We start from the raw sequence: 26385 nt of genomic DNA, 5'->3' as shown, positions 1-26385 counted from the left end.
GTCCACAAATGGTCTTAAAAATTGCTGGTGCCACTAATCCCTTATTAGATATAATGAGGCCCTAAAATTTCTTTTTGAATTACCTTCATTAACCTGAATCCTGTGTAACTTGGAGAGGCAGATTTTAAATGTCTTTGTTAACATAGCAGGAGAGGTTATTACAGGTTAATCCCTGAAGCATGACAGTTTTTATGCAGCCATAAATTTATTTGTGTACATTAAAAATACAAATGGTTTAAAGTTCAGCCCTTACAGTCTGTCTGGAGCTTAACTCAATGCACAATCATGGCACATTTCCAGATAGTGGTTGTGCCAGGCTACAAGAGTTGGTTTCCCTGTAGTGGTGAAGCTGAAACCATCTGACTCCACATAGCTGAAGTCAGTTTACTGTTGAATTGGCAGCAGTTGTGGTCAGGCTTCAGTTGTAAGAAAATGCTTTATTACTTCCAAGTTTCCCTTTCAGCAAAGAGCGCTTATAAGACCATAAAACTGTCTGTGTCTTTCTAAGATCTATCATGGCAGCCTGGTTGAACAGCATGTATTTTTTATTTGAAGAGTTAGTGTTTTCCAGTTATGTAGAAGGCTTAAGTAGCAATATTTATTTGTCCTCTGACTTGTTTCCTGTTGTTATCCTCTGTCCCTTCTGAAATGCAGTGATCTGCATCAAAACCAGGGAGAGTTTAGTTCCTCTACTGGTTTTAAAACAGCAGGGGATTCAATTGATGGGAATATCTGCTGCAGAATAGTTCAGCACTCTTGCCAAAAAGGAAAGGAGAAAAGTGCCACAGAGGTTTAAACCAACACTGTGTGAAGTGGCACAAGGTGATACCTCAGTGTTGATCTCCAAGATAAATTCCATCCTCAGTGCTTTTGTGTTTGCTGACTGTGCCTGCTAATCCATTTGCTGGACCATTGACTTTACAAATTCCATTTTTGCTTGCCTTTGCCCACATTTTTGGTATGTACAAGAGTGGCATAACAAATTATCACACATGGCTTCTGTCTCAGATGTGTTTGTTGGCTTCTTTCAGGTAAACCTGACATAAATCTTTTGGAAAATAAAGTGTGTTGTTGATACACTGTTAAGAATGGTTTTTCTTGGTTTCTTATAGGTGCAGAATGGAGAAAACTGATGAAAGAACCTAAAGTGTTAGATTATTTTGATAGTGGTATGTCATTCAGTCTTATCAAGGTCAAGCTCAAGTTGAGTAGAAGTATTCAGTTAATATTTCAAAAGTTGAAAACTTACTTATGAATTTGAATCTAAACTTGAAGCTAAAAAGGAAAGGGAAGGAAAACAGAAAATTTAAAAATTAGGCACAATACTTAAAATGCAGTTCTGTGGAATGTCAAAGAGTGGCTCAGATGGGTTTAATCAAATAATGCTTCACTGCAAATTAATTTTAATTCATTTAAATTGTTTCCCTTCTGTATGCACTAGTTTTCACTCTGTACCCCCGTATCTGTTTCCTCTGATTGTGTTTAGGGCTGTCCAAATCTGAGAGCACAGACCAGATTCACACAGAGTGCATGTACCTATGTGTGAGAGAAAATATACTAATGCAGGCCAGTGCAAGCATGGTGAGATGCCCTGAAGAATGGACATGTCACAGCTGTGATACTATGTCTATATAAAATAGCACAGTAGTGTATTTTCTGTGAAGCATTTCTCTGAACCTAAATCTTCTAGAGGGGCTTTGGGATATACTGAAGAACAGATTCTCATAAGTTGTCATGATTCTCGTGAGTTGCCAATAGAACAGCTATTGATAAGGTTTTAAGCAGACCTTGACCTCATGAGATACACAGCTCTAAGCAGAGATGCAGGTTCAAGTAATCATTAACTGCCTTTTTGTAGAAAAGCTTTTATTTTAGGTCTGAGATATTTTCTTGTGATTGCTGTGTTAGAAGTTGTACTGAAAAGCAGTGACTGCACACGGAGTTAGTGTCATCCTGGCCACTTAACTCTATCAATGGCCATAAAAGTCTTTCTCTCTTCCTTTTGTCTTTTGTGTTCTACAACCTAATGTAAGCAATATGAAATTGTTAGGGTGCTCACTGGTATATTAAGGTAAGTTTAGATTAGATATAAGGGAGAAGTTCTTCCCAGTGAGGGTGGTTGAACACTCTCACAAGTTGCTCAGAGAAGCTGTGGATGCCCTGTTCCTGCAAGTGTTCAAGGCCAGGTTGGATGGGGCTGGGGATAGTGGAAGGTGTCCCTGCTTATGGCAGGGGAGTTGCAAATGGATCATCTTCAAGGTCCCTTCCAACCCAAACCATTCTATGTTTTTGTGTTGTAAAGTAATTTATGATCTTCATGGCTGGAAAAATGAGCTACTTACATACAGCCATGACTTTCACTCACATTCTCCTCAGCTTACAGAGCCATGGATGTTCTGAGCCAAACCCAGTGGTTCTTACCCAGGCAGAACTCCCACTGACTTCACTGACTTCAGTGGGAGTTTTGCCCAAGTAAAGACTGAAGGATTTGGATCACCAAACTTAGAACATAAAGTTTTCTATAGCCTTGGGCTGAATTGCGCAGAAGGCGGTGGGTGTTTGAAGGAAAAAGGAAATACACTTTTTTCTACAATAATTTCAGCCCTGTTAGTGCTGAAGTTAAAAACATTCCTTTTAAGAAAGCCTGACTTCTAAACTCTGGCAGTATTTTGGACTGAGGATGTTAAGAATTACATTTGGAATTCTTTGTACTGCACTGCCAAGTTTAAAGAAATACTCTTCAATGAATTGGAGTAATTATTGGTATGGTTGGTGTTTTTGTCATGTGGTAACAGAATAGATGTTCTGTGAAATATAGCAGTGTACTTGCTTTTTCTTACTTTAAATTTAAAACAAGTATCACAAATACAAAAACCTTGAACCAAGTCCAGGAAAATTCTGTTTATTTATACAATACAATAAATACACAAAAAGTCCATCTTAAAATTACGAACTGCTTACAACGGGTTTTAAAATCCTAACGAGTAAAATGCAGTTAGAACAGTTTGCTTCATCACAATGTTTGCTGCCCAGGTAGCATATGCCCAGATGAGTGTCTAGGTTGTGTGCAGAATAAGTACTAAATATGGACAAATAAGAATTTTAGTGTGTTACACCCACTTTCCCCTTGTGCTTGTGTCTAGTCAAAATGAAAGACACTGGAGAAGCAAGACAGGACTACTTACATAACAAAAATGCAGCAGTAGCACCTCCCTAGTTATTGTATAATGGGATTGAGGAATTCCACACTGAACAGGATGTGAGGAATTTTTCCTGTGGATCTGGGTTTTATGCTTTCCTGCTCGGAGAGGCTGAGCATGTCATAAATGTGGCCTGTTGAAATGCTTCTGTGGGCCAAGGTGGTGGTTGATGGGAATTGCATAGGCGTGTTTGCTTTTCTAGGATCACTTTATCTGCTCCCTTGGTGGTTAGATGAGGTACCACAGTAGCTCTAATCTATGGTGTTCTGCACAGCACTGGAGAAAGTGAAGGAATGTGGAAACGGAACAGGGAAACCTTGATGAAACCTCATGTTGTGAACCCTGGCATCCTGAAACGCTGCCTCTGGCTGGAAACCCTGCGGTGGATCTGTGGCCAGCCTGGGAGGAAGGGAAGTCTGCCAGGGAGGTCTGGAGCCATCCAGGACTGTGAAGAGGGGATGGAAGGGCTGGATCCTAAACCATGGGTAGTTTCTTCAGCCCTACAAATTTCATTGTTCCTTTTATACAGTGAACATCACCCAGACTCTTTGTTAAGGTTAGGCAGGCTTTGAAAGTTTTGTGTTAGAACTTCAAAGTGCTGCAAATTTTGCTCTAGGGTATAAAGTAGAATATTCAGGCTCTTTTTTTAGTTCTAGCATCAAGTTTCTAAAGCTCACCATGATATAACTTTCTTTTATACTGAGATAGTATGCATTGGATCCAGAATTATAGAAATAATTTTTTTTGGAAGCTAATTATCACAAAGGCACCAACTGACTTAAATAATGATTTCTTTGAATTCTAATCTAGAAATTTTTAACAAATATATAGCAAGAAACATTGTGTAGTGACTTTTTTACAGCTTCATATGAAATGGTAGTTGCAATCTGGGCTAAATTCTTCAGAAAGAAAATATTTTAAATGTAATATGATGAGTACATAATGGGCTTCATTCTGTGGTCTTTATAAAGTTTCCTCTGCCTACATTTTGCAAGTCTGTGCTCCTTGCATAAGCTGTTTGAATTTCCTGGTCATTGATCGTGCTCAGTGCAGTGAAGGAGCAGAGAATTACTTTTCCTCCTGTCCTGTTAGCTGTGGGCTTGAATATCTATTTGGTCTTATGCTGCAGAGCACACAGTGGTGGAAACTCTTGGCTCTGCTTCATGTACAGAGCACTGAGGAGTGGAAACTTCTGGCTCTGCTTCATGTTAGTTTGCACTTCAGGCAATTCATTCAGCACCAGTGTTGGATCACAGAATCTTTTTTCCTAGCATGCCATCTTGGTAGTCCCAACTACCACACAGCTCACTCACCCTCACCTCTTGAGCAGGAGAGACACTGGCAGAAACTCGTCTGGACCAGGCCTGCAGAGGTCTGGCAATTTTAAAGCTGTCAGGCAGAACTTTCCAAGGAAGAAGTACCTCACATTGTAAGTGTCATTACTAGAAGCACTGCTGCTTTATCAGTGTGAAATGACAAAACAATCCAAAGACATTTTAACTGAAAGTTTCTTGTAATTACCTCCACTAGTAGTGATTATGTTATCTTTGAGTTGTCATTTTTATATAACACACCCGTTGTTTTTAAACTGTGTTATAAAGAGGAGCAAAAGAGTGAAATCTACTTTAAAAGCTAAATTAGATTTCCATAAAGAATGAGGATATCAGGCCAACCACATCTCTCAGTCAATGGGCCTTACTGTTCAGGAAGCAAAGATTAATACTCAGCACTGCTTGCCAGGCAAAACAAATAAGACGTGCAGTCAATTCTGCAAATTGAGGGGACAGGTCTTGAAAAATGATCTGTTAATCCACAGCTTTAAAATCAGGACTCTTCCATAGTCCTGACAAAACTCAGAAATGTGAGATAACATTTTAAAAGGAGCAGCAAGTAGAATGAGGGTAGGTGAGATGCCTTGTATTGTCATACTTTGGCAAGACTGAAGTAGTGATTGATTTAATGTCAGAATAATATACTTAAGGATGTAAATGCTTTTTAATTCTTAATTTAATTATTTTAAATTGCAATTAATTTAATTCCTGATGTAAATTTGCATTTGCTTACACTTACAGAATTGTTCTTACACACAAACCCTTTTCTCAATCTGGCATTAAGAAATAGTCTGTACTTCAAGTTGCCATTTGTCTTCCATATATTTAGTGATTTTTTTCTAAAAATCACAAATTACATTTGTAGTTGGTATTATAATAATATGGTCTCTTTCCAATTAACAGTTTTAAGCCATTACCAGTTTTTAACAGAGCCAGGAAAACTGTTTTCTAATGATGCTTTGGTTTAGAACTGATGGCTAACTTGTGAGTAATAATGGATTTTCAGCTTCATTAAAGATAAGGAAAAGTTTTAGAATTCTAGAAAGAAGCTTTTGAAATTTATCAGAGGTTTTGTAAGGGTAAAATTAAGAAAATATGGCTTACTATAGACCTTTGCCTATTTATCTCTGGAAATTAAGGTGATACAATTATACCGTGGCCTTTGTCAGTGGTTTTTCTGGTTAAATCTCCAGTCACATTGATCTTACTGCTGACACTGACACATCCACGTCCTCTACTGAAACACCCAGACTTATCTATCCAGGTCCTTTGGCTGGGGTCACTTCTGTGCAATGTGGAGGGCAAGGAGTGCCCTCTCCAGTCCTCTGTCTGTCTCCTGGCTTGGCTCTTGCTTCATGAGGAGGATTTGGGGTTTTTGGCAGATCTTGTCTAACCTTATTGATAGTTAGGAGTGACTTTTCGACCCATGAACTCTCTCCATAAATCCAGAGAGCTGCAGGGCATTGTCCCCTTTTCTCATTCAGGGTAACTTCATGACAACAGCTGTGCCTGTTGCAGCAACAGGAGCAGGAGGGGTGAAGGTGACCTGCTGTGACACCCAGGCCTCCTGCTCCTGCCAGAGTGCAGAGCTGTGATGCACTGGGCTCTCTGATCTGGACATCAACATCATGTTTCTCCGTTGGATTGTAATGAACAGTGTCCTTTGTTAGCAACACAGGCCTTTTATTTTAAACTGTTGCTTGGCTCTTTGTTCTGGAGCTCATACATATTTTCATCCATAACAATCTGAATATTTTTGGTAGAATTCTGTACATAGACTTCTGTGTAATTTTGAAGATGTCCATCAGTGTTATGGCTTTGTCTGCAAATATTATGACAACGCTCCGTGTCTTGCTGTCTCTTGGAATATTTCAATAAAATGCTTTTGTAACTTTTTTTTTTAACAGTGTATTCCCTAGACATAGCTGTAATCTAACTAATGAAAAATGGTTCAAAATTCCTCCTAGGAATAGAATGAATTGTCAGCCATCAGTTGGCATCAGAATGGAGACTAGTCTGTGCAATCTGCTTGCTTGTTAAATTCTCTCATTGTATCCTCTGTTAATCTGATTACTAAAGTTTCAATTGATTGCTTTACCTTCAAAATGTTTTTCCTCAGCCAACACTGATGTCTTTGCAATCTGCTATAATTTCACAGCCAGTCTGTCGTCACTAAAAATACAGTTTGGTAGTATTATGTAATATAATTTTCCTTCCTTTATGCACTTTAAGTAGTTTCCACTTACAGTAAATTTTATTAAAACAACATTGTGCTACGAGTCCTTTGTTTCAGCTCTGTAGTTTCATTTGTAGTGAACTATCAGGCAATTTTTTCAAGTATTTAATTTAATTTGCTAATGATGTGGATGTTAGATCTAGATGTAAGCAATATAAATGCAGTCTGGAATGTTCATATGGGAATATATTTATTCTTATGCAATAAGTTGCCTGTATAACATGGCTGCAGACACATGTTGGATAGTAAAATAGCTGATTAGAGTATTGGTTTTCAGCAAATTGACAACACCTTGTTGATAGCCATTTCTATAGCCCTTCAGGCATTTTGGGGCAAGGGGATATTGCACATTTTGATAGTGCTCCCTTATTGTTTTAAAGACTAGGGAGGACATTATCCTGTGATTCTCCAGTTCCAAAGTTATGTAAAATAAAACTGCTTAGAAACTCTTCTGGTGTACTGTTTTGTTCAGGTGAATCTTGGAGAAGTAAAGATCCAGGTTGTGTGGAATTGTACTGTAGCGTTTTTGAAAGCATTACTTGCATTTTAGTACCTCTCCTTATAATGATCTAGCTGACTTAAGGCAATCTTAGGACTCATGAAGGAGTTGGAATTTTTTTATTAACTTTAAGTTGATTTCAAGGACATCTCTTTACTTTGTGTAATGGTATGGTTTGATTAATTAATTTTCCCCCTTTTTTATTCCTTTGTGCTTGTATTGTATTTAATCTCAAGTTTGTTGTGGGTTTCTTTGTTGTATTATTGCACTCATTTTTAAATGACATGTGCTTCCTGTATCATTGCCTTTTTCAGTCCCAGCTGTTTTGTGCACTGTGATCAGTTTGCTGTGTAATGGAATTGCTGAAACTGCACGTGGTTGGTTGTGCTTGGTTCTGCATGCACACTGTGCATGATGCTCACGTGCCGAGAGAAAGTTTGGTTCCCTCCACTTCCTCTTGCAGAGAGCTGCTGGGAACCCTCCCTGTTGTGGCTGCCCTGAGGCTGCAGAATTGTCCTCCTCAGTGCATACAAGCTCCCCCATTGCCTAGGATGGAGCTGTGCTTCTTGGGTATTTACATAGAGGTGGAAGCAGAAAACAGATACTTCCCTGAGTGTTGCCAAATTTGATCAGGATATTGATTCAGTATAACAGCAAATACAGCTGCCAGAATTCTGTGCTCTGGACTATTTAATGTATTTGTTCCAGGTGGAAATTCACCTCTCTTCCTTCTCCCATTCCTCGGATGGGAAATCAAACAGTGTGTTGGCTTGGCTGGCTCTTTCCTTGCTTGCCATTGGTATTTTGTTGGCTCTTTCCATATAGCTTTTGGCAGTGTCTCTAATTGGAACAATCTAAGTTTGCCAGAACTTTTATTGACACTGTACTTCCCTGCTTTTGCAGTTACTTGTTTTGAACTACTTTGTGCTACAGAAAAGAGAGAGTTTATTTTGCTTTTTTGTGTTTGTGTGTTTGTTTGTGTGTGTGTGAAATGAGTCTGGACATACTGCAGGACTGGAATGAGGAAATCATTCAGATGTTGGTTTTTTCTCAGTTGTATAAATTCATGCTATAGTTAGTCTCATTTTTACAACGACTAATTATTAAGGTATTTATGAAATACCAGTATTAGATACCTTGTGACATCCATTTGGGTAACCTAATTGCATTTGTAAGCCTTGAAATGTGTATGTCAGCATATTTTTCTGGCATGTAGTATAGTTGTTGTTGCTACTGTACACACTTCTAGGACATTTCTATTTTAACTGCTGCTTATTTTGTGACACACTCTTGAGTTAGGGCTCAGTCCTGTAGACCTCATTCAGGGCCTTATTCAGAGTAAGATCTCCACTGTAGTCATAACTTGCAGTTCTTCATACCTGAGGGTATTGTGTCCCTTTAGCTGGCCAGTGATTGTATGGCGATGCACACTTGAGTAGATTTTTAGGGCAATCACAATTAAATAGCATTTCTGAAGAATTTAATACTCTTTCAAATTCAGAGAGAAGTCATATGCAAGTTAGAATCTGATAAGGATAGAGAAACCATATCAACTGTATGTACCATAAATGGTTAGATGAGTAAATGTGCTCAAAATAGATTTTTAATTCCGTTTTGTTGAATAGCATAAAAATTATTTCAGAGTTTTTGGGCTGTGGGCTTCTAGAAGAGCAAGCAGAACAGTCTTGGGCAGGAGGACAGTTGTCCCGGGTGTCTGGCTGCTTGTCAAAGAATTTGCACTGTTCATACTGTGATGGGCACTTGTGTTTGCATTGGACAGTTGAAATTGCTGCAGCAAAGCAAATATTAGTCAGAGTGCCTGCTGGTTGTGTAGGACCAGTTCAGTAAATCCCACTGCAGAGACACTTGGAAATGGAGGTAGGTGGGACACACATCTCATTAGCTGTTGCTGGAAAAGTGCTACATTTTTTCCACTGAATTTGCCTGATTGAAAATATGTGGGGTTTTTCCAAGAAATGAAGTAGCAGAATTACTTTTGAGTTCAGTGCCCAGATAAAGTATTTAGGAGGCTAAGCACAACACTATTCATCATTTCTCTCTCCCTACCCCCTGCTATGAAAAAACAGATACTTGAGTGATAGAGTAGAGAGAAAAGACTGGAGAAAAGCATGCAGGATTGAAAAAGGAATGGGACTGAAATCCTTCACAGCACTCACAAAGTAATGTTTTTGCCTGCAAGCCACAGCAGGTACAACAGAACCAAGTGAAAGAAATGAACAGTTTTCTATTTGAAAAGCACTCACTGGCAGAGTAATAAATTTTAAAAAGGTAGAATTAAATGGAAGAAAATCCTCAGTTTACAGCCAGAGGAAAATTTGTATTTATTTCCAGCAAGAGCCTAAATGTGGCTTGAATAAAAATGCCATGTTACTTTGGCTTCCTATGATGCACTTTATCAGGGAGTTGGAGTAAAAAGAATAAGCTGAAAGAGTAAGAGCCCTAGAAGAGTTGTTTTGGTGATTTTGCTGGGGATCAAGGATGGACAGACTGATTAATTCAAACTGTCATGTCTTGGCACAAATAATGTGTGATAATTACATCAGTGAGTTTGCTGGTACTTTGGAGTGAGAGATTTTGAAATGTTTAAAGTAGAACTGAAACTGAAATTGTGTGTAATTGGTGCCATACAGTGAGTGAGTGAGAATATTACATAATCCCTGAGGCCGAGCTCATTTACTAACAGATGGATTGTACATTCTAAGAACAGAAGTGCTAGGAAAAAGATGCATGTGCTTTGCTATTAGCATGATAAATACAATAGCTTCCAGTTTTTAGTGTAGAAGTCAAGCTAGGAAATTACCTCCCATTGTTGATATGAGTTTCTTGAAAGAACAGCTCAGTTCTTGTTGCTGCAGGATGTCAGTGCTTGATCATTCCTCCATCAAAGGAGAGAGGGGTTACTTGGTTAGGCATTCCGTAAATGTTCTTTTTGCCCAAGGCCAAAACCTGTTAATTTTTACTTTATCTTGTCTGGGGGGGTGTCACTTTCAGCTCAGGGTAGGGAGAATATTGGATTCAGTGCCTTGCTCCGGAGTATTAGGATGACTTTGCAGGTTGTGACTTAATAAAACCACAGAGGGGACAGAGGTGTTGGATATATGTAGGCAGCCTGAAGGTGAAATTGTGGTGATCCCACTTTCTCCCATGGGCTGTTTATGACTTTCTGGTATTTAAAGAGCTGGAATGTTTCTTCAGGGGAGGTCTGAGGTCAGGCCACAGTAGGTGTCTCTGAACCTCCTCTCTCAGGCCTTGGCCTGGTGCCGTTGTGGGACACGAGCGTGGCTGTGCAGCCTCAGGAGCAGTCCAGGAGTGACCATGAGAACTTCTTGTCAAAATGAGCATGAGCAGTCAAGAACCAGAGCTCTGCTTGCTTGCACTCTGCCCCGTTTGGAACTCAGATTCTGCAGCCTAACTTGGTACTGCCTATTCCCCTTCACCAGGCCTTGGGCCAAAAGAGCGTTTATGGAATGCCTGACCAAGTGGCAAGCCAGACTTCTCAATAAGATATGTAGCATTTTCTTACAAAGAAAGGATGTTTCTTACCTGCTGCAGGTACCATCCCACCTCCTTACTATGGGTGCAGTGTTGGATACATCTCTGCACCTCTGGCTGACCTTGGAAATTCATACAGAGTTGGGAGGCAAGATAGAGTTTGAGAGTTTACTGAGAGATACACCTGAATATTGTCATTTTTGGGTATTTGAAACAGTCATAAAAGCTTTCTTTGCTTTTAGAGAAGGAAAGCTGCAAACTCCTGCTCCTCCAAGAGGTTTCATCAGGAAATCACCTTGACTCTCATGAAGGCCAGCAGTCATTAGACAAATAGCCACTGGATATCAGCTGTTTGCTGAACAGCTGGAGTGTTAGGACTCAGGATTCTTGTTACAGTTTCTGCAGGTTCTGGCTGTGAATGACTCATCCTCTCCTCTTTTGTCCTCTTCTGTGCTGGCAAACATGTCTGCAGAACTCACAACTGTTGAGCTGCTTCAGGGACTGCTTCCCTGCACTCCTGGCATGACAGTGCCAGTTTGTAGGCTGAGGCTGGAACTTACCTGAAACTTTGGAGCATGCACAGTGTGACCAGGTTTTTTTCAGTGTTGTACTGCCCAGTCCCTAACTTGGGTGTTGTGTTGACCAGATGCCATGGTGATAGTCAGGGCTTTAAATCTTGACTAAACATGGGCATCTTTTCATAAGAAGGGAAAGGAACACAAACAGCCTTGATACTGTCTCAGTCTTCTCACCAATTTTGAGCCCCTGGTCTTAGAAAGAAAAGAACAAGCATTTCTGAGTAAACCAGTCATAAGTTCTTCTAAAAATATTTGCAAAACACACAATTTTATTTAATCCTAGGTTTGGGGGGAAAAAACCCAACAAGTTATTTTTGCTGTTTATTTTCTTTGAAAATAAATGTTCAGCTTGTTTCAAGTCCCTGGCAAGGAAATTTTCAGTGTGGGTTGTTAAATTTTGGCAGAGCTATAACAATCTAAAAGCAACAGGGATACTATTGGAAAGCACTTGAAAATATTAGCCATTACTATAGTTACCAGCTCTGCTTGTATTTCTTTGTTTCTTTGGGCATGAAATTGTATCAGGTCAAGTATTCTCCAAGGTGGGTACACCAAGGTGGAGAGGAAGGACATGAGCCAAGTGTCAGTGAGCAGTGCAGGATGAAGCACAGGTCATGGTGGTCCTTGGGCTCACAGGAGATTGCTGAGGTATCGAGTTCCTGGGTGCTGCTGCTGTTGGGGCCATGCACCTCACAGCTCTTGTAGCACAGTTCCAAGTGTAACAGACATAATTAAACCCCTGGAGGGAAAAAAAAAAAACCAAACACTCGTTATTGAATTTCAGATTTATTAGAATTAAAGAAATTCATTAAAGTTGTCCCAGGAGATAATAGAGAACACTGTATTCTGTGCTACCTTTTTTGTGAGCTACATCACGGATAAAAAGAAATACATGCAGTTGAAAGAGAGGGCTAATGAGTAAGTATTTATTGCACAGATATATTCTGGCTATGTTAGCTGCTGTTTCAAGTCAGACATCTGTCCTTAAAATATTTTGCTGCTTGGAGGTTTTTTTTTCTTTACCTTGAAATAAAGCCAAGTTTTTCCTTCATAAAGGAGAACACTTGAATAAACACAACCCTAGCATAAAGCCAGTTGGGACTAGTCTGTTGGCAAGGGCTAGAGTTCTTTTCACACAGGGAATTATTAGAAAGACAGTGAATCTAACTTCTCCCCTCTCAAGGGTCCCTCACATAGTCTCTATTCTTGACTCCTGTAATATTAAACAGCATGGAACAGTCAGAAGTTTACAGGAGTGTAACACTGGGATATTTTTATATATTGTCCCTTATTTTCAGAAAAAAAAGAGATTTTTTTTTTTGTTTTAACTTTGAAATTGTGACAGATGCAAGTATTTGTTAACTATGGTGTACCCATAGGAACATTTATTTACACATAGCAAGCAGGTAAAACTTGTAAATCTGTTACAGAACAAAGCTGAGAATTCTATGTGGTTTAGAAAGGTTTGTGTATTCTGGGGAGCAGTGTTGGGATGCAGTAGTACTTAACTATGAATTGGATTCTGCAGAAGTTGGCACACATTTATTTTTCCTACAAAATTGCTTCTAAGAGTTGGATTTTCTGTATGTTGGACCAGGTCACAAGAGTTGTAAAGCTAGTAATGTCTGATACCAGTTAGTAATTTCCAGTTTCCTTTGTCCTCATCTATATAAAATTATTCTTCACTGAGATCTCTTGCTTTCTAAGTCTGGGGAGGTGAGGGAGTATCTACACTATTGCAGTGAGACAGGGAAACTGTGTTTGAGATGAAGAGCTCTTAAGTGATTTGAAGAAAGGTAGTAGAAGAAGGAGTTGCTGTCTCTAAGCATTTTAGAGCAAACAATACGGTAAGAATATGAGGGATAGCAGTAGGCTGAACTCAGAAATGATTGGGTCAGTTGTGAAAGTGGCACAATTGCATTTGTTTGCAAGCATATCAGATTTTTGCTTAGCCTGCCAGAATTAACCAAACTTTTAATGAGTTCCATCCTGAGAAAACACTTGAGTGTGGTTGTGGCTCTGTCTGCACAGAGCCTATAATGATATTTAAACCAGAACTGAACTTTTGAGAAACGTGCATTCCTAAAAAACATCTTAAAACCAGTTAACTTTATTAAAAGTATTAGATGTAAGGGCCTCCTGCATAGGCACTAAAGTAATATTCCAACAATGAGATGAAGAAAGGAAGAGTAAGAGTGTTGAAATGAACATAATGGCTCAAAAATAAAGAATTTAGGAATGAAGAAAGCAGTGCAAAGCAGAGCAGGTTGCTCTGTGTGTGTTTCTGGGTATGAGTGTGTACAGATGGGTGAACATACATGTGGCATCTCCAGTGTGTGGCTCCCCAGCTCAGGTGAGGCTGTTCAGAAGCACAGGAGGTGCAGTTAAGCCAATGAAGATGACAAGGGAATGGAATAACATGAGCAGGATTCCATAAGCTGAACATTTCAGTCTGGAAAAATAATAACTTGCGTGAGAATGACTGAGTGAAGTCCATAAAACCTGAGAGTTCATGGAGAATGTGAAGAGGAAATGATTGTCATTGTCTGTCTCAGGACAAGATCTCTGAGTCACTGGCAGAAATTACCCAGTGCTATTCTCAAATGAAGATGATGTGGCATAATGGAACTGACTGACACAGGAATTAGGCCTCCTAAATTTCAGGAAGGAAGCTAAGCACATTCAATAAAGAACTACTAAATGATAGAAAGACATTATATTTGTCTGAGGAAGTCTTTGTGCCTCAAAGTAAAAATGCAGCCTGGAAACATATTCTGACAAAATAGCATACATTTTTCCCAGCTTTAGGATCACTCTTATGCACCCATTATTGATGCCTTTGGATAACAGACATTTGGTGTGACTTGCAAGGACTTGGTGTTTCTCTGTTCTTGTAATATGGTGGGAGAGTTTTGGTGATTGATTTTAATCATTCAGAGGGCCTGATCATTCACTGCCTTGAGATTCTTCTGAAGCTCTTCATACTTGGGGCTTTTTTTGCTAACCTGAGTATCTTCACATTAGCTAGAAAATAATAAGAGCCAGGAATTTCTAGTGCAAATTAAGGATGAAGTTATTATTGACACAATGTTGAAGTTGAACCTCCTTCTTCTGAGGAGGGCATTAGGCCTCATTTTTTTCCTTATTTGTAAGCCAATCAAAATAGAGAAATGCATACAGTTTTCCATTACTCAGGGACCTCATCACTGATGGTCTGCACATCTTCTCTCTGATTAACAGAAATAAAAATACTTAAAGAGCTGCAGCTTTGAAATATGTCAAGATAGTAAATACAGAGTATTGCTTATACCTGACCATATGTCTTGATCTGGCAACTACTAAGAAGCTGCTAAAATACAGAAAAATGTTGAAATTTTACAAAGGGAATTAATTTTAGATCTTTAGTGATAGACAGGTCAAATCACTGTGAATTCTAGTATTTCTTGCCTTTTCATGTTTGCTTTGAGATGTTTAAAACTGCTGAGTTTAATAGCAGCTTTAAAACACCCTTAGGTTTCAGGAATATCTCTTTTGTAATCCAAGCTGCTAAATCTAACCCCTATGAAGCCCCATGAAGTCCTATACACAGGCAACTGAGGAAGGAGCTTGGTGCATTCAGTGGCATTTTCTGGAGAAAGACCATTTTAAAGTTTTGGTTTTCTGTGAGAAACTGCTTCACTCTTGTCTGAATAGGTTTAGAAGCCTAGAAAAGGTATTTTGGTCTACAGTTCTGAGTTACAGGAAAATCAGTATCCTAAGAATTGGACTTGATCAAAGAGGAGAATAGACAAATTATAAAGAACCAAATTCCCTGGTTTCTGGCTGCAAAAATATTACTCAAAACATAAATTCTGTTATTTGGTAGTGTTTGAGCATGACAAATGATGTGAACTGGTTTGCCCCATGTAAGAAGTCCATTAAAACAAGTGAAAAAGAGGGTTTGTTTTCATCTAAAAATACACTGTTCTATTTAACTATCATCTTTATATGAATCATACTCATTGTTAGAAGTATAATTTTAGTGAAGTGTTTTTCCAGAGCTTTATTCTGCCCCTCTTCACACGAGCTCTACAAATAGGGATGGGGTGCTGCAGCTCTCTCGTTCCAAGTCTGTTACCGCAAACTCCCATTGTAAAAAGGAAAATCATCTCTGCAAGTAATTTCTCACAAGCAGGTGAAGATCACATAGGAGAAAAACCTCCCACTGCAGTACAAACCAGATGTATTTAAAACAGTGTTTTACTGTGTTGTATAGACAAGGATTTGTTTGGGCAAAACTCCTTTAAACCCAGAGTGGAGAATGTGAGCCAAGGGAATCTACTGCACACCTTGGTTGCAGGATTATCAAGGAAGAGCTTGAACAGGTAACAGAGCAGCTCCTGGAAATACTGTTTCACATGATAGTAAATGTATTTTTTTCTTTTAATCAGAAGGGATGTTTCTGAACAATCAGCATAGGACTGTGGCACAAACCTTCCAGCAACACTGTGTTCAGAACCAGGCACTAGTTACATCCAGTCCTTGCTGGCTGAAGAGTAAAGGATCATCTCTTTTTAAGATAAATCTAAAAGTCTGATAAATGCTCTGGGCCACATGAGATCCTGAAGAGAAGTGATCTGCAGCTGTGTGGAGTCTTCCACAAAGAAATGTTCACAGGTATTTGTAGGAAATGGGTGTTCCTATTTCTGCCAGTTGTGATGCAGTCACACACTTGGAAGGAGCTTTATCCAAATGTCTGTGTGCCATCACATCTTCTGCCCTTGTGGTCTCTTCCCTCTTGGATTTGCACATTTCCTCCCCCTACAACATTAATGCAGGTTCCTGGGTGTTAAATGGGCTTTGTACTTAAGTCATGTAACAGGGCTAGGGTGCACTGCCTCCTTTCCTAAATTCTGGTCAGCAGGAGTATGTAAAAGTCCAGAACATGGAGATTCCACGTATTTTCCAGGGCATTTGCACAACACTCCTCTCCTGCCCCCAGCTTTATGTTTTGAGGGCTATTATTTTCACAGGACAGGCAGAACTTTAGTATTTCAGTCCTGCAAGCTCAAATAGAGCTTTGCAAGAATAAAATTTAAAAGTAGAAAACTGGAACCTGTAAGTTTGAAAGACTCCTTTGCAAGTATGCAATTACAGCTGCATATAGTGAGAAGAGAGAGAATTTGTATTTGTGTAAATACATTAATTTTGTTTATTTGGGTGAATCACCCAAATTGCTTAAATGGATGTTAATTGGGGTGATACTGTGTAGCTGTTTAGCACCAAAGATGGAGAAGATAGAACTGTATTGAATGGAGGCTTCCACTCCAGGCTGTGCCATTGGAGGTGTCTCCTGCATTGTGGAGTGGCTGCTCAGCCACTTCTGATTTTTCAGAAGAAACAGATTGTATTTTTGCGTCATTCAATAGCAAAATGGACTGGCATCTTTTCCATCTCCTGTTCCTAAAGGGCAGGACAAAAACAGCAGCAAAAGGTCAACATGCCAAAGCACTTCCTTTGAAACAATGAAATAGTTGCCATAGAGGCAGTGACTCATTGCTGTGTGGGAGAGGTGAGTGTTTGCCTGGAAGTGGCTCAGGAGGCTGTTCTGAACACCACTCAGAACAGAAATTATTTGTGCTCTTCACTCTCTTCCTCAGCTTGGCTTCAAATGTTATTACTGTTTGTTTATGCTCTTTGTGACATTCATGAACCAGAAAATAATAATGGTAGGTATTTTAAAAGCTCAGGAAGGAATGAAAAGGCAGCATTTTGGGGTTTTCAGAGAGTCAGGCATTGAGGAAACAGCTCTAACTTTGGTGAGGTTCTATGGGGTTTCACACTTGTTCTCTGAAGTACCACCCTTTTGAAGAGAACTGTGGAGACCTTTCACTGAATCCTGCAATGGCGCAGTGCTTCTTGCCAGCGCTGATACTGAGATGTGATCGGGTGGTGCTGACATGCATTAGCTTTAGCCACTTAGATAAGAGCTGTTTTAAAAAGGCATAGAGTTAACATCAACTACGTGGATTGGATTATTTTGTTTAACTGTTTCTTGTCATTGCCAACAAGGTCAGTTTAGGCTAGATTTGGAGAATCATTTCGTGAATTTTCAAACTGCACTGTTACTGAAATCAGAACATCTGTATATCCAAGCCCTGTCTGCAGTTTTGAAGGCTTTAGCCTTATGATCCACAATATGCACTTTGTATACGAATTTTATGAAGGAAGATACCATTCTTAAAGAACTATATTGGTATCTGACCATAGGTATTGAAATGGTTTTCTGCTTTTCCAGTTAAGTTGTTTAAATAGAAGCATAGAGTTTGCTTACTCTTGCTGAATCTGGGCTATCAAGTAATCTGGAATATTTGCAGCAGACATGAGTGCTTTGTTAATATGTGATCTAGGAATATTTATTTCAGATTATATTTAGTCTGCTTTTGTACTAGAGCAGCTTTAATGTCTTTGTGGTTTTCTGAATTGAAAAAACAATTAGTGCATTTTAGAGGTGCATATATTATTTGGACCTCTTGTACCTCTTGAGCATTAGAACTTTCAGGGTATGGAACTTCTAGTTGCAAATTTAATGTTCAGATAAGAAAAAAGTCAACCTTTCAATTTGAGATACTTCTGGTGGTTTTTTCTATCACAGTATTTCCATTCTGAGTGATTGTGAGCAATCTGATAAGCTTGAAAGTACAAAGCCTCAGAACTGAAGCCCCAGGTCCCTGGATGTGCTTGTGAGTGCTCTAGCAGCAGGTATGTATGGGAGCAGCCTGGCCCAGGGTCCAGCCATGGGGAAACTGCTCTCCTTCTGTGTGGGGACATGTGCCTGTGGCTGGATTCAGTGCCAGAGCCTCCTGGGAGTGGGTATGAGAGATTGCTCCTAAAGGAAGAATCACCAAGGCAGTAATGAGAGCTGGTGATTGAATCCATGGGATCAAATGGGGACACACCCCAAGCCCTGCCCTCACCTTTAGAGCTGTGTTTGCCAAAGGAGTGCACATACTAGGATTAGGCTTCTTCATCTTCTTCACTCTGAAATGCTGCTAACACAGCCACTTCAAAACACTTGAGTAAACTCCTTTAGTAAGCTCTTTGTAGAGTGGGGTCTCCAAGCTGAACAGCTCTCTGACTTCTAGAGGTGACAGGCAGCAATGGTCTGTCTGCATTTCAGGGCTTTATTGCTGGGGGTTTAGGCAGATTTCACAGACCTTACATTGGGTCTGTGTATGGGAGAGCTACAAGTTCCATTTAGAGTATCTTTCCTTAAAACAACAGGAGAGAAGTTGTTTTCCTGTCTGAGGTATCAGTGTGAGATGCATACTTTAGATTTTTTAATCCTTTTTTATTAGCTGTTATTAGTTGATATCTCTAAGACCATCTTTTCACATGATTACTTTTCCTGGCTTTACTTTTTCCATTGTAACAAGAATAAAACCTTTTTTCTCTCAAGTAATTTTCTAGCCAGTAAGAAACTATTGAATATCTTAGTGAAAGAGTCTTTATATGTCTTCATGTGAGTAGCTTTTTTTCACTAAACTGTTGCATATCCACATACCATAAATGTAATTTGAATTCTTAAGGTTGTCAAAAATGAATAGCTTGCTTCTCCTTACTGTCTGAAATTTATCTGACCAAGTGAAGTTCAGCTTAAAGCACAGATAGGTAATGAAACCAGCTATTGTGCAGGTAAGAAAATCTGTGATTAATTAAGTGGACCACATCTGGATGTGACCACAATCTAATCGTGAGGGGCTGTAAATAGCATCAAAGATTTGTGAGCATTAGGTCTGTGGACAGCAGGAAATATTTGAAAGCCAAAGCAGGATCAAATGTTTGGGTAAAAATTATGGTTATAGCTAACCACAAATCAAGTGAGAGCCATTAGAATGTTGTTTGTTATCCTGTGGTTGAATGTAAATTCTCAGCATTGCTCCTTTGATTCGTAAAGCAAATGAGGGTTAGGCTGCGACCTTGAAGACGTGTGAGACATTGAAGTGAGACAAGCAGGCTCTGCTGCCTTTCTTGTGCTCTGCCTTGGGAGGTTTCCTGGAGCATGAGGTTTACCTCTTGCTCAAGTACAGCCATGGCTCCTCACTGCTGAACAGCCTGTTCAGTTTGTTTGCGCTGAAGAACATGCACCACCAAACCCTTCACGGGTGCCTGTACGCAGGCAGTGCCTCCTACAGGGAAATCCTTCAAACATGGGCTGTGCTGGCATTTCCCTGCTGTGCTAGTAAAATGGCACATGCTGGCTGGTTCTCTCTGGCAGTCATAACATCTTCATTGGGGTCTCATTTACTACCCTTCACAGACAGAGAAATTAAAGGAATTATGTTTATCTAATTGTAGGAGTTAAGATCATATGTGAAGGTCAAAGATTTTAACAGTAGCCTGAGAAAAGTAGTAGCATTATGCTCAGCTTCTTCACACATTGAGGGGAGAGCCATCCAGCCAATCTCTAGGCAGACTTGCTTAGACTTCAGTGGAAAAAACTCAGAAAAACTAGTGTCCTTCCTAATGGAGAGGAGAGAGACTTACCAAAGGCAAGAAATAAAAGTTGGGGAGAAAACAGCAGAAACTGACTGTCTGGGAGAGGAATCTAAGTCCACTAATGCAAACTGTAGTTCTGAAAGATGAGGAGCCAGAGCTTTCAGATGCCAAAGCAGTGTGTGCTTCCTTGTTCCTAATCTGCTGTACCTCCTGCCTGGAGGGACAGGATTACATGAGCAGCATGTCTGTGATACCTTAGTGTCAATACCTTCTTGTCAGCTTTCCCACTCTGGATTTCTCCGGCGTGGCTGTTGGACACTGAGGGAGACCCTGAAGGCCTTGTTAAAGTCAAGGCACAGAACATCCATTCCTCTCCGCTCATGTGCTGAACTTGTCAGTGAATCACAAGTTTAGACACAACTTGACCATGGTACGTCCATGATGGTTGATCTCAGTCTTCTTTTTTGTTTTTTTTTGGGTTTTTTTGTCCTTCCTACATTTGGAAATTACTTCCATGAGGATTGGCTCTGCAGTCTTCCTGAGGACTGTTAGGGTGACCAACCTGCAACTGAGCCTCAGGTTCTCCTTGCCCTAAATGAAGATGGATGTGGCAGTTACTTTTTAGGCATCACCACCAATCATCATGACCTCATCTGGTCCCAAAGATTTGTGTACATAAAATTTTCTCAGGTGCTTCCTAACTTGATCTTTCTCATTTTCCGAGACTCAGTGGAAGTGATTTCATTTTACACAAAAATTCATGTGAATGAAAAATAACATACATACTTCTGTTTGACACACTTAAATCCAAAAATCTTTTAAATTCATTAGTAAATTTTGCATTGTGAAGACCATGGAATTGATAGAATTCTGCCCTGTCAAATCCATAAAGAGGCTGACTTCTGTGACTTGGCAAATTTCCAGTTGATGTCAACTTTGAAGTCAGTGAGGATTTCTTTGGAGAAAAGACATGAGGATTTGGATTAAAATAATTTATTTACGATTGATAAATGAAGTCCACCTGGTCACCAGACAAGGAGAACATATGATACAAGAAGAAACAGTTTGAGATTTCTTTTAAATTTCAGTTTAGTAGAACATTTTATTTCATTCCAAAGCAAAAGAAATCCTTGAGTTGACTGAAAAATTTTAAAGAATGTATTACTGGTAACAAAGCAGCAGGAGTTGTTACTCATATGGTAAAGGCTAATTTGAAAAGAAGTGCAATATCAGCTTTGTGTTTAGGTGTAGGAAATTCAATTTTTTTATTGTTTTGCAAAGACCTACATTTTGATTTCACAAGGATTGTAAGTGCCACCTTGTGGACATCATTATTCTTGTATCTAATTATAGGACAGTGGTGAAGTAGAATAATAAAATTTAGTTTCAAAATCTGTGACAGAAATTCATTATGTTTTCTTTGAGGTTTGGGAGATTTTGATTGATTTTCCAATATTGCTATTGATGTGCTGAGGTGGAAGAACACACCACTGCTGGCTTCAAGGGCTGTATATAAAGCCAGTACTTGTCTCACTTTGAAGTCCTACTACTTTGTGATATTTGTAGTTCTTGCTGGAATTCCTTTGTTGATCCCTCAGATCTTTCTCCTGAGTAAGCTATCAATGGAATACCATGGGAGTGAAAGCCCAGATGTCTGGGGTTCTGACAGGCTCCTTTTGTTGTGACCCCCAATGTCCTTGTGTGAAAGATGCTGGATGAAGTGTTCATGCAATGTCAGCAAGTAGCCTGGGTGATTTTTGGGGGTGTGTGGGTTGCAGGGGCTTCTTTGTTGGACATCCTGGCTCTGGGTAGATCAGCTGTGCTGTGTTTGTGAAGGGTTTGGGGAATGTCTTTTCTCCAAAGCATAGGTACAGTGATGCCTGTAACAGCAAGCCCTGAGTTGGGCATTTCTACCCTTTTCACAAATAAAACCAATTTTTTTTTCTGAGGACTACAGAGTTTCTAATTACATGCAGCTGATTTTCTGCTCATTAATAACTTAAAGGTATTGTCATGAGGTACATTAAATATCTGCTGCTTATCTTAAAGCTGTCTCCTAAGGATCTGGGGCTTCCTCACTAGCCAAGTCAAATTCAAGCCTGTACTCCAGAAGTAAATCCCATGTGGTTTGTCTGTTTGCTGCTTAGCTGTCAGCCACTCACAAATTCCTACTTATCTCCAGGCTATACTGAGGCCACAACCAATATCAAAATTCCAGGACATCAAATCTCTTCCTTGGCTTGCTGCTTAAGTATTTTCTGTGTTGTCACAAAACAGAAGCTGATTTATCTCAGATAAGTTGGTTTTTAAACTGTACGAAAAAATGGCCAGCAGTGTTGTTTTTGCAAAAACACAGTTATATCCCTGGTCATCCAGGATTCCTTTAGCATCTCATCTTAGAGAAGCTGTTTTATGGATTGTACAGATCAAGATCAGTTGGTTGGGGCTTGGAACAATCTGCTTTAGAGGAAGGTGTCCCTGCCTATGGCAAAGGGGTTGGAACTGGATCATCTTCAAGGTCCCCTTCCAACCCAAACCATTCTATGATTCTAGGAAATCATTTTGTTTTAACTATCCTGTCCAGGTGTGTGTTACTGAGTGGGTTGAAGGTTTTCTACTCAATGAACACATGAGTTTCTTCTCTAACTGGCTAGATGTAGTATAAAGATTTCTCACATACTTCTTTTGGTGAGAATAGGCTGAGTGCTCACTTTTAGAGGAGATTGAGACAAGACTATAGAGGAAGTAGTTCTGCTTCTGTAGAAAGCCTATTTTGAATTATAACAAAATCAAAGCTCTCCACCTCTTTCCTGAGCAGCAGCTGTGGGAACTATGTTCAGCTTTTCTTTCAGCTGAGGAGTATGCAGTCAGCATGATCAATGCATTACTGCTCATGGTGTGTTCTTGGATTTTGCCTGGCAGCATGTAAAAACCTGTTGGCTACCTTGAAAACACCAAGTCTGAGAACCCTTTGGGTTTTATTGCTTTTTTCCATACAGAAGACATTGCTGAAATGCTAATTCACAAAATCATTTCAGAATTGATTCTTCTCTGAAAGTCATGCTGTTCTCAGTTGTTGTGTCCGAAGTCTGCAGTTGTAAGATCTTGGAAAAAGAAATCTTACTTTATTTTGCAGAGCATTGGCTGTGACGACTATCTGGGTTCTGACAAGGTGATTGACAAGTGTGGAATATGTGGAGGGGACAACACTGCTTGCAAAGTTGTGTCTGGAGTTTTCAAACACACGCTAACAAATCTTGGCTACCACAAGATAGTGGAAATTCCTGAAGGAGCTACTAAAATCAACATTACTGAGATGTCAAAGAGCAACAACTATTTGGGTAAGTTGCATCTCAGTGAATGAAGAATGCTTTGTGTGCTCGTGCAGTTGGGTGGAGGCTATGCCAGGAAAGGCCTTCAGAGCAGTGTGAAATCAATGTCAAGAAGAAGAGAGGAAAGAAAAGAAATCATTAAACAGGTGTTTTGATCAGAACTAACTGGCTGTTTTTAATTCTAGATTGATCTTGCATGACAAACACTGTAGACCTGTTACAATCTATTTCCCTGTCTGTCTGACTTGGCTTTAGTTTCTCCTTTTAATCGGTTCCGCTGTGATGTTTCCCTTTCTCACATCATTAACCTTCTCTGATCAGTCAAGAATCCAGCCAAGCAGATGCTTGTGTTTATAAAAGGCTGCTTGAGGAGAAAAGAGCATCTTCTGGTTGCCAAAAAGTTTCAGTTCCTTTCAAGTGAGATAATTTGATATTGAGGAGGTACTCACAGAATCCAAGTTCTTTGTACAGCTGTTTATTCAGAAGCAGGTCCCTCATTTGAAACCATGGAGGATCCTGGAATATTTATAGTAACATAACATCTTAATGTATACTTCTAGATATGTATAGTGGGTTGCAAATTAGAGATTATGTGGAATTTATACCAGATCTATATCAGTCCTGTATGCATTTATGAACTGTGGCATTCCCCACTGTAACCTGTTGTGTTCCTAGGTTTCAAAGCCCTTAGTTTGGCTACATTTGTGCAGGTTTTGTAGGCAATTCTGATGAGTGGACTGGAGAGAAAAGAGTTACTTATGATTTATAAAACCTGCCCCTCACCCTTCAGTTTTCTCTTCACCATCCTTAGATCTGTCTTAAAAATTACCAGTGCAGATGGTAAAATTGGAGCCACCTGAGAACTTCTGTGCTGGCTTGGTGTGGTTATTGCTAGAAACAGTCTGGCTGTACTAGAAGTCCCAAATGCCAGTCCTCTTGTTGGACTGCTGCTTTACCTCCCTTCTGGTGGGAAAAGCATCTCAGCTGCTGCTCAGCTACAAAAAAGGAAGGTGCTCATTATGGAATTGCTTTTCCTCTCTTTTCTACTTTCTTCCCCTTAATTCCTGCTGAAGCTGGAATGAGTTCCACAGAAATGTTGCCTGTAGATGGGAGTTTATTATGAGGATCAGTCTGAACTGGAAAGTGAGTTTTATAATTTTACCAAAAATTTACTTCTAATTTGAAGAAATAGAAAAAGCTACCCACAGTCCAAGAAAGCCAAATGTTCTGAACCTATTGCCTGGGTGGTCTCAGTTCGTACTTGTTTTGGTTTCATCCAAATGGGGTTTTGATACATTATATGCCAGTGTACACCAGCATTTGTTTTTTCATGAGAACAGTTTGTATAGCATCCATCAACACTGACTTAATTGATGATGAACTAAACCAATAATTCTTTCTAAAGAATTTCCATGGATACTTGTACATTTGGTAGAAAATGGGTGAGAACATAGCTGACTTGGCAGTACAGTGGAAGCAGTCACATTACTAATATATAAAATCAAGGAGTTGAATGTAATTTTTCTGTCAGATTTATGTGCCAGCATCTGAAAACAGCTGACAGAAAAACTCCCCTAACTATATTAAAATGTCCTGAGCAACTTGAACATTTTTGTAATGGGCAGGACAGAAAGAGAGTAACATTTTTGTTCAAAAATAACCAGGCTGTTGGCATGTATGGGAAAGTGATAGAGTTTTTCTTTCCCATGCTACTTCTTATCCCCTGAGCTCTTGGTTTATGCTATCATCTTTTCTTTCTTTCTTTCTTTCTTTTTTTTTGTTTTTATCCATTTCATATGTTTTATTTAAAAGTGCTGGTATGGATTTAATCTGCTAAATTTGCCAGCTCCCTCCCATGTTAGGAATTCTTGAGGATGTAATTCCAGCCTAGAAGGATTCCAGCCACTCTGCTTACATTGTTACACAATAAATTTGGTTTATTGAAGCAGGTGAGTTACACCAGGACAAAAAGGAACATGTTCAAGCAGATCAGAAAGCTGAAACTAAGAGAAAGGCTTATCAAACAATTTATTGGGCAAGTGAAATGGTAATTATGCAGCTGTTTTTTTTGGTATATTGGTGGTCACAAATTTCTCACTGATAAAATAGCATTCAGAATTCAGCATTTTTATAGTGCACATAACACTGGTGGATCTGGGAAACTTGAAAACTCAGATCAGGCATTTACTGGTTTCTCTATATTTATGGTAATAAGCAGAAGTCTCAAACTTTAAAAATAACAATAAAAAATTTAAATTATCCTTAGGCTGCAGCAGCAACAAGAAAATTAACCCAGCAGCCATTCCTTTAAGGATGTAGTTGAGTGCTTTGCAAAACTGAATTTTCAATACCTTTTTCTGTCATAATCCCATTGTGGCTATCAGAGCTGCTGGTAAGAACCATTCCCTTTTTTTTTCCAAGGAGCATAAGTTGGTTGCTTTTGGTTTTCCTTTCACTTCGTACATTTTAGCTCCTTCAGTGCAAAATTGGAAGTCAGCTCAAGGTCATTAAGATTTTTTTTTAGGAGATGATGGCAGGTGTTCCTAGGTATCAGTTACCCTGTTTTTCTCTGTTTGGGAGATTGTCTTGAGTTCCATGTGGTTTCATTAAGCAGATTTACCAAGCTCCACACTTTCCTCTAAAGTACTAAGCAAGTGAGTGATCAGGAGTGTTCACAAGGAGGTATTTCTTTAAAATCAGGAGGTGCTGGGGAAAGCAGGCAAGAATATGAGTTTCAAACTCAGCTAGAAATCATCCAAACATTTGAAAGCTTCTCCATACTGCTTTTGTGAACTATTTTGTATAGTGTATTGCTCATTTTGATAAAGCCCTCCTAAAAAGAACAGTTCTGTAGTTTCTGCTGAATATAATTCAGCTTACTGAGTTTTCTCATTTTGAGGACTGCATTTTTGGCTTTTGCACACAAGCTGGAGTGATTCCAGAATAAAATGTTTTAAGTTCTTGCCACTGGAAAACAATAAACTTCTGTTAAAAAGAGAAAGCATGGCAGTGGTATATAAAGCTTTAAAGTGTTTCTAGAATTTCATCTGGGTAGTCAGAATATGCAGATTAAAGGAGATGGGCTAATTGGTTGTTCAGGGAACTTTGTAATTAACTTTTCATAAAATCCCAGTTTGAAATGAATTGAATTTTATGCAACACAAATAGAATATTTTCTTCTCCCCCTGCCCAAGTATTCCAATTCCTTTTAGACTTTC

The 26385-nt window shown here is 39.3% G+C and overlaps 1 protein-coding gene across 2 annotated transcripts in view; it reads left to right on the top strand.

Moving 5' to 3' along the window:
- THSD4 (thrombospondin type 1 domain containing 4) overlaps positions 1 to 26385 on the top strand; it is a 237946-nt gene that overhangs the window by 157874 nt on the left and 53687 nt on the right. For both annotated transcript variants that reach the window (XM_071441660.1, XM_071441661.1), the window contains one exon: positions 22972 to 23176. In XM_071441660.1, the coding sequence (XP_071297761.1) occupies positions 22972 to 23176 (205 nt within the window). The remainder of the gene's footprint in view (positions 1 to 22971; positions 23177 to 26385) is intronic.

Source organism: Agelaius tricolor, unplaced genomic scaffold (genome assembly GCF_023055355.1).
Source record: "Agelaius tricolor isolate 1412-34295 unplaced genomic scaffold, bAgeTri1.0.p SCAF_16, whole genome shotgun sequence".
Lineage (NCBI taxonomy): Eukaryota > Metazoa > Chordata > Aves > Passeriformes > Icteridae > Agelaius > Agelaius tricolor.
This window is presented reverse-complemented; position numbering and strand designations above follow the sequence as displayed.